The sequence below is a fragment of the Dendronephthya gigantea genome, unplaced genomic scaffold (genome assembly GCF_004324835.1).
Source record: "Dendronephthya gigantea isolate DGI-Jeju-01 unplaced genomic scaffold, DenGig_1.0 000051F, whole genome shotgun sequence".
NCBI lineage: Eukaryota > Metazoa > Cnidaria > Anthozoa > Malacalcyonacea > Nephtheidae > Dendronephthya > Dendronephthya gigantea.
The window spans coordinates 284,048-293,605 of record NW_021163061.1 but is presented as its reverse complement, the minus strand read 5'-3'; the positions used below and the strand labels follow the sequence as shown (position 1 = coordinate 293,605).

At 37.2% G+C, this 9,558-nt stretch overlaps 1 protein-coding gene across 1 annotated transcript; it reads right to left on the bottom strand.

Moving 5' to 3' along the window:
- Positions 1 to 6,240: 6,240 nt before the first annotated feature.
- Positions 6,241 to 9,084, bottom strand: LOC114528802 (ADP-ribosylation factor-related protein 1-like). Its single transcript, XM_028550519.1, has 7 exons — positions 8,885 to 9,084; positions 8,411 to 8,498; positions 8,043 to 8,125; positions 7,674 to 7,755; positions 7,488 to 7,558; positions 6,927 to 7,027; positions 6,241 to 6,663 (listed from the first exon to the last, which is right to left on the bottom strand). Exons 1-7 carry the CDS (start codon positions 8,975 to 8,977, stop codon positions 6,573 to 6,575), a joined length of 609 nt encoding a protein of 202 aa, XP_028406320.1. The 5' UTR covers positions 8,978 to 9,084; the 3' UTR covers positions 6,241 to 6,572.
- Positions 9,085 to 9,558: the final 474 nt, after the last annotated feature.

Here is a 9,558-nt window from a genome sequence, read left to right as displayed (position 1 = left end):
ATCCTATAAAAAACATCGTCAAGTGTCGATGTTAAAAAATATCGTTAAGCCTTTAAGAAGATGGCGGACGCATATCAGATTAGACTGGCATTCGATACAGACACTGCCTGCCAAAAAATACCAAAAAGATATAGTCCGGTGTTAGTGGGCTGTAATTCGGTATTCAAAAGTTTATTGACGTATGCCTCTATAATTTTACGATTTGAACCAGATTAAGCAAGAAATTGTTCATACCAGCTAGCAAAATAACAATAAATTCAATAATTACAACTAGATTTATGCAGGAGACAAGATTTGGGTCATATTTCTAAAACTATCATTTCGGGTAATAAATGGGAGCTTGTAACATGAAGTAGATCGATTACAAAGATGTTTGAAGCAAATCAGGTTTTGTACCTCATGGGCGAAACCACCAATTCACGAATTATGTTTTTAAACATTTGTAATTCTATAAGTTTCATGCATTCTTTAATGCTATCACTGCCCACGACAGATTATCGCCGTACGCTGGGTGCAAGATTATAAGTGATGAAAACATTGGGACATAAAATCAAAAGAATTTAAATAATATTCTAAATTTACTTATTTATCAGTTCTGATAGCAATTGGCCGCAAAACTGCAATGCTTTTTGAAACGTGCATTTTTACACATGACCACAGGATTCCTGCCCGGAAGAACGCGCTCAATTTTGCTGAGAATCGGAAATATTTCTACAGAGTTTTGAAGCGTGTTTGAGGCGAATTGGCAGAGATGGCTTGATGCAAAAACAAATTTTCGAGTGGGGATCTCTCGCGCGCTGTCTGAGCTGTGTTTATTTTAGGATTTCGACAAAGTGATGCTCTTTGAGTGGGTGCAAAAGGCTCAAGGATTGCTGATCACTTATCTGCTGAGTCTTGACATAAATCTCTAAGTTTGAATGCAAACACTTGAGTGCTTTCAGAGTGAGATAAACCAGATTATGGTTATCTGCGGTTCGGATGCCTGAAATTATTCAAAAGGCTGCCTTATCTAAAAGTCTTTAGAAATGAAAGAAATGCGACCGGACACCGGTTTCTGTACAATAATGTTGAAAGCAAATTTATCAATCACCTTGCGTGCTGCGATAACAACCCTGGCCAGGTGCGAGGTTTGTCAGAGAGTTCTACTACACCCCTGAACCTCTGCTCTTTCGCTTGTAGACTCCCTTTGTAAACATATGGGCAAAAGAAAATACTCATTATTGTTCACTTTATCTCTTGCAATCTCGCGACAATGTCAGTCAAATACGATATACAATATGCCATAAATCATCACTATTGCTTCGTGAATAGCGTTGATATATCATTGAATTATTGCACGGAAAAGCTTCGAAATCGTCAAACGGACGCGTGTATAAGTTATTAACAAGCTTTACGCGTAGATAGCAGAGCAATGAGGCTTTCTGATAGAATCTAGACAGGCGTGGTTCGGAACCGAACGTGTTTTCAATTTTACGAAAGGCGGGAGACGATTTTCCTGGCGGGTTGACAACACATTACAAGTGATTCAGTTAGCACTTCATAATTAGAACATTGGAAACAAATCAAAAACTATTAGTTCGTTGACGTTGTCATACCCAGCAAAACGAGACGTGCGTTTCAGACGGTATTACTAAGGCGTTTTGCAGCGATATCAGTTTCAACAGTAAATTCGCAAATATGCGTTCCAATAATTTTTTTAGCATTTACTATACCATGGAAATCCGAGATATACATATTACTCCATAAAACGATAATATCTTTGGGATAGAAAATGCAACACGATAGCAGATTGTAGATAACATAATTCTATACACGACAACAGAGCAATGCTTTTAACAAGGAAAATTTGCCAGGGAAATGTCGAAATTCTTGTGGTATTTCAGTCCACGAAGACTGTTTAATAATCCAGCAGATTTTCAGACCCCTGTCATGAAAAGGTTGATTTTAAACGTTTGACGATTAAAGTGCTGATTGAAGACGCCCCTGGCTTGCTTAATCTCTGCACGATTTGTAGCTCACCTCGTGAAGCACAGCTATACAATGAAAAGCTCATAACTTAGCTAGCGACTGATGAAACCTCTGTCAATAATTCCTGTGGGGAAGACCGAAGACAGACGTATACCCCACGAAGATCCGTGTCTTATTGCCACAGCCCAAAGCTACTCCTCAAAAAATGAGTTACAAGTCCCTAGATCTTTCTTAATACCACGAAAAAAATTGAATTAGCTCGAAATTCATAAATCAATTTATTCCAACGAACTTTAAGGCTTGAAAAATTGCAAGAAATTCTTGCAAGTATCTCTTGATGCATGGGAGAGACAGCATGTCGTTGTATTTTAAAATTACCGATAACGAACAATTCTTAAGTAAACACTGATGTCTAGACATACATCAAACTTCATTTCCCCTTCAGATATCTTCTTTTATGCATGATACGGTACTGAAAAATGGCATTAGCAAGTGCTCGGATGAGATTGTCTGTTCAATTTTCAGCGGTGAAAAAATGTGGTTTTCGACCGGATAACTTTTAATTTAACACACGATAATTTGGCTATTTCTTGCCATCATGGCATAAAAGATATTGATATAGAAAGCGAAAAAAACCCTCTTTCTTTCTGTGAAAATATTAAATCGTTTGACTCCATATTTAATGCATTGCGACATCTTAAAGTGAGGATTGCACTTTTTTTTGAGGCACCCTTTATAGACGTTTCTGACGTTGTTCACTTTAGTTATAATGCATCATCAAGTGTTGGATAAAAATCACCAACGCGAATTAACAGACGACGATGCTGACATAATAATATCCAATAGACGCATTACTCTCATTAGAGTGTCTGCATTAAAAGCTCAGCATTGGGGGTTGAATTAACAATGATGACATGCTTGTTATAACAAAAAAACATTTGACGTCTAGACGAAAATTTTAAATGAGATAGTCGCAAACTCATTGCCCTTGCTGTGCGCTGTAGTTATTTTGTTGTATTGGTAATTTTAAGAGCAATTCTATACCTGAAGTGTGTGCTATGATTATGGTGCTAGATTTTTTGTTAACACGGTATATATGGTGTAAGATCACATAAAATTTGTTTGTACGTTCATTTGAATGATGGAATTTGCTTATTTCTAAACGCAAAAGGAGCAAGTACTGCAATGATCAACTGACATTGAGAAAGGTTGAAAGTGAAACACTGAATAAAACATTGCAAAGCAGTAAGTACTAGACTAGTCAGGCTAATATTAGTAGCAACAGTCAGTACTCAGTCAGACTAGCAGTACTGCAATGATCAACTGACATTGAGGAAGGTTGAAAGAGAAACACTGAATAAAACATTGCAAAGCAGTAAGTACTAGTCAGGCTATATTAGTAGCAACAGTCAGTACTCAGTCAGACTAGCAGTACTGCAATGATCAACTGACATTGAGGAAGGTTGAAAGAGAAACACTGAATAAAACATTGCAAAGCAGTAAGTACTATAGACTAGTCAGGCTAGTATTAGTAGCAACATGCAGTCAGCACTCAGTCAGACTAGCTGTACTGCAATGATCAACTGACATTGAGGAAGGTTGAAAGAGAAACACTGAATAAAACATTGCAAAGCAGTTAGTACTAAACTAGTCAGGCTAGTATTAGTAGCAACAGTCAACACTCAGTCAGACTAGCAGTACTGCAATGATCAACTGACATTGAGGAAGGTTGAAAGTGAAACACTGAATAAAACATTGCAAAGCATTAAGTACTAGACTAAGTCAGACTAGTATTAGTAGCAACATGCAGTCAGCACACAGTCAGACTAGCAGCACTGCAATGATCAACTGACATTGAGGAAGGTTGAAACGTGAAAGAAAAACACTGAATAAAACATTACAAAGCAGTAGGTACTAGACTAGTCAAAAAAATTCGGTCGCTTACGCGTGTGAGGTAACTAAAGTAGACTTGAATAGTCATTTGCGTCAGCCTGAGGAGCTTATTACACAGTAAGGATCTTAGAAAGCGTAGGCGCCTTAGGTATAGGTTTGCCAGTGAAACACTCCAAAGTACTCTAGTAAAATTAGCTTAGATCATTCAAGTAGCATAGATGGGATAAATCTAAGAGAAGCTTGAAAGCCAATCGCAAAGTAGATGATCTGGTAAGACTTGTCATCCATTGATGTGTGATCTGTGGTGTGATCCAATGATCCTTAGTTTGATTTTTTCAACTCCGTAATAATTCTTCCTGTAGTAAGATCCTTCATGTCCTATGTCCTTCATACATTTCATCCTTTCAAAAATTTCATCCTTCCGTTTTAATTACCACAGCGTGATTAACTTTGGTAATCCGTACATCTTCCATCATAAATCTGGTGTCGAATTCAAAATCCATACTCAAAAAAAATGATCGGATTAATTTGCCCAGGTGGCCTTTTCGAGGTGTCATATTAACACATATGCATGATTGTAGCTTCGAAATCAGGACTATATACAAGATTAGTGAACATTGTGACGCCTTTTTGACCATGCCACTGTTTTTTTTTCAACACGAATACGGTTTCGAATGAAAATCACATTATCGCATTGACGTCTTCGCAGGATTAAAACATTTGAATACGATGCAGATGCATTTGGGGGAACAATGAATATTTCATCCTATAACCAAGCCCTGACCCTAGTGCAACCCATCGACATTTCGCGGGGGACAAAACGGGAATGTGCGTATGCGTGGGGGGGGGGGAGCCACAACTTTGGACGCAAGATACAATCCAGTGTATCCTAATCCACTTGGTAGAATATTCCTGCGGGTGAAATCGGAATGTTTGGGGGAAAAGCAACCGGATTTTTGCCGTTCAAAACAACTTCATTTAATCCACTTCGTGGGCGAAATAAGTAAGCATGTCCCGGAAACCCGCAAACTTTGGAGATTTAAAAGTCATTCCATCATAAAACCTAATCCACTTCGTAGCCGGAATCAAAATTATTCTATTCATAAACAATGTCCGCGCACATTTCACCATTCGAAATAGATGCATCGCGCATTATCTTATACAAACTAAGGTCTTTCCTAAATAGGCATATCTGATATTTTTACTGTGAATCACCACTACTTCAGCGACGGAGAAAGTACAGAAAGATGACATTTGATAATAAAGAATGCTGCCGGAAGTGCAACGTTGCTGATTTTAAAACGATTCCATAAAACTTAATCTACTTTATAGCCGGTATCAAAATGCATCTATCTAACAAACGTAGGGTACAAATATATGACCATATACATTAAAGTTATCACGATGAAAAACAGCCGGTGTGTTCTTAGGAAATTACGGAATCCTGCTCTGATTTACGCACACGTCTGATCATTATTTTCACTAGGAATTATGGAGTCCATTGCAATTAGCGACGAAAAAAATATATAAAAAAGTCGATGTAAAAAACAAACTTGGATGAAAGATCAAAATTATATCTCTTAAGTGTCTTGTTTATTCTACGTCTTGAAATACAAATATCTTCAGAGGCGTGCATTGGTATTTGCCTCGCAGATAATCCAGCGCGACATTACTGCTTACCGCAGGTAATAGAGTGGAATATGTTATAAAAAAATAGTGAAATTCTCCGGACTATATTTCACGCATGTTATATGGTTTAGAAACTGTAAAACTTGTAGTTTTATTCAATCTAAGATCCTCTATGTATAGCTGTGATGTTAATTTTATCCTTATCGCCCGAATAAAATTCAGTCTATACTTGAAATTATTGATAAAAAAGCGAGCCCCCTTCGATCTTAAAAGGTACATTAAAAAACGTTATCATCAAGTATTAAAAATTCACATTTCATATGATCATAATTTACGTATATATAGCATTCTGTGCAATTATCTACACTATCATATATAAAAGTTTGATGAATATGTGTTTTCATTTGATAAACTACAGAGTTATTCATAACTTAGTGCGGTTAATACAGTACACAGAGTCACAGACGAGAATAAGACGATTTTGCCGTGAACTATGTCAATACGATAGCCTAAATTAGATACGTTTCAAGTTTCCCAAGGCCCCTAAAGTTGCAGACTCTTCAAAAATATTTACATGAAAGATAAGCTGCCTGAAATATACGAGAAAATTTCGCGATGTTTCGAGGGCTTTCGTGAGCAAGATAGTTAGTACGCTACGTACGAACTCCTTTGACGCAAACCCTTAAGAGGTATTTTTAGTGTTTATGAGAAATATCCCGAAGCGATTTTCGTCTTTTGAAGAACTTATTTTGCAACAACATTTGCAGGCGTCAATCAACACCTCGTGTTCTGTATTTCTCGGAACTGCATTCCAAGAAGAGGTTTAGAACGTTTCTCAACATGAGCTGAACAAGCGGTCGGTATATGGTTTGCAAAATCGCTATATTTGCAGGAAGCACCTGGCTATATAAGCGATTGCTTAGAGCAATTGCAGACCGTTGCTCCATCCAGTTTTATCGCGCGGTATTGGGATCGAAAACTCGCAACACGCGCGGGCCTAAAGCTGGTGCCGTTTTCGCCGGGAAAAAACCTATGACTTTTGAGTCTGACGATGCTAAGGCAGTGACACACTAATAAGTAAATTAGGCTAACTCATACTTGGTGTGAGCTGGTCTGTAGATGTTCCGTTTAACACATCGAACCATCCAGTCAATTCCATTTTCAACGCCGTCTCTGAGAGGAAATTCAAAAGCAAGTTAAGATCTCGCGAAATAGTTGTAGCATGCTCAATTTGGCTAAACCTATCTCCCCGAACCAGGGGGAGAGTTTGCATGAGAAAAAAACACTAAAAGATAACATGGCAGAGTAGTGATTGGTGTTATGTTCGTGTTACATGAAGTATAAAACATTAGAAAGAACACATGTAATATATTTGGGACGAGGAAATAAAGACAATTTTAAAGATACAACAATAGGGTGTGTCTCTTAGATCTTACCCTTCCAAAGCTGAGATTGGTTGAACTGTGCAATCTCGCCTTCCAATGTATGGTGTGACATCTTTGAATGCGTCCTTGATATCTTCTACAGGTCTTGCATTCTAAAAACATTATATAACTTATAACATCTATGTACTATAGTTAACACTGAAAATTGAAGAAAAAATTGAAACAAGCCAGCAGTGTGGAGAAGAGTGATTACCCCCACCCAGTAAGTATGGGTATCTATCTGGATCTATCCTTGAGTTTTAGGAATTGGCTTTTCGCAATAATAATGAAATGTGTTTACGATTTGTTCTTTGGAAAATCAATCTCTATAGTTCATTGTGTTTTATTGCTATCATCAACCAATAGCAAAGTTTGTTCCTTTAAATAGGTACCTACCCAATCTCCCCCCCCTGAATTTCTGCAATCATGGAATTTCTGCACCCCCCTTCTCACTAAAAAACCTCTTCCTATGCCAATTGTTTTGGTCAACCAAATATATTTAGCTTCAGCGAAAACTATTTGTTTTATTCGAAAACCATGACACTAGGTAAAACAATCTTCGATTTACAATACCTGGGAGTCTTGTTTATTAAACAGTACCAAAAGTGGGACATTTTCAAGATCAGGACTTTGGATCACATGACCTGACAGAAAGAGCGATGAAATTACTGTGGCCAATACACTCTGTGCTAGGATTTCAATCTCAATCTATGGTATACACCCCTAGAGCTAAGCAACCATATTTAAGGTAATACTCACTGAACACTTTGGCAGCTTCATCATGTCTTGATTCATCAACTGAATCAACAAGATATATAAGACCATGGCACTCTTGATAGTACTAGATTGAAGAAAAACCTTGTAAGCACGAGAAAATCATTGAACGAAGCCTGTATTCTGAAATATTGGGCATATTTTTTCATGTAGAAGTGAGTCCATAACACAATGTAAATCATGAATAAACATAATGCATGATGTTACATGAAGTAGAGTTTGTAACACAAAGCATGTGATAGTTGTTGGTGATGAGCGCTGAACATGTACGTAGGTATAGTCATCATATTCTGGAGATGATTCAATTGCTCCGAAGAAAATGTATAAACCTGTCATCAACTGAACAATTATTACCTTATCCCAGAGTGACTGGAGGTCCTGGTGTCCTCCGAGGTCCCAGAACAGTAAACGTACACCAGAAACATCAACTTTACCAACTAAAATAATAAAAACCTTGTTGCAAAATGCTGTTTGCACAGATCCAAAAATACCACAGCAAGGAACATTTTCCTAAACATCAGTCACAATATTGCTGTGAAGTGTTCAAGAAATGAGAGGAAACTTACACTGCAATTAATTGGTCAAAAATGTCTTTCATTTACTATAATGTCTCCCAATTACAGCAACTTGTCAAATGGTCACAGTCGTTTCATCTAGGGGGAACCTAAGTAGTCTGCTATGTGAACCCTTGTAAAGGTTACTCTCTATTTCTATATACTTACTATTCAAACCAACTGTATTTGTTATTTTCTCAAAAGGAATCCCTCTGTAATCGCTATTAAACTTTCTTTTCACTTGTTCCAAGAACGTCTATATAAACCAAATATGAAATATAACATATTTTGCACAACTTGGTCGAAACTGAACGTTGGTCTCTTGAGATTTTAATTGAATTTTTGTTGTCCTTAACATCGCATTTTGATAAGGCTAAGTTGTACAGTACAACAATGACGAAAATCTTTACCAAAAAAATATTTAAAGTCGCAATTAATATTCAAATGTCACAAATTTATCTTCGACTTTTCAACGCCGCGAAATTTTACACGCTTGCTGTTGAATAAACACATGACTAGAAAACTATACATCATAACAAAGAACCAGCAAATACAAACCACAAAAATGATTAGAAGACATTGAAATCAACGTCAAATATTCATTTCAAAAACTCAGCTGGATACGAATATTCCTCAACATACCGTTTTGCCGACGTTATCCACCCCCAAAATGAGTATATAATATTCGTCTTTCTGAAACATGTAACGCCATAATCCGGAGAGCAAAGTGAACATCTTTGATGTTCATTCAGACGAAGACAAAACAGGAAATTTTATTTCTAAATGCTCACATTTTGATCTCTTTCAGCTCTTTCTTCCCACTTGAAGCCGCCATCTTGAACTTTTGCGCGCAAGTCTGGAAACGAATCTTGAGCTGTGATCTTGAATTGAACCAAAGTTCAGCGTATCAATAGACCTTTCGCATTTGTAGACTTATGTTGTATCTATGCAAGAAAATTCAATCAAATCGCCACAGCTGAAAAGAGCGTACTAAAATTAGTAGAAATGCAAAGTTTGGATACGAAATGTTGTAAAATACGGAAATCAGTTCTAAACTGTTCTTCCTAGAGGTCCAGGCAGTAAGGATCATCTCTTATTGATCCAGTGTTACTGCAGGAGGAAACCTAAACTAAACTGACTTTATTTATACTGGATGGCTCCATCAGTCCTGAACTGTTCTTCCTAGAGGTCCAGTAAGGATCATCTCTTATTGATCCAGTGTTACTACAGGAGGAAACCTAAACTAAACTAACTTTATTTATACTGGATAGCTCCATCAGTCCTGAACTGTTCTTCCTAGTGTTTCCAGTAAGGAT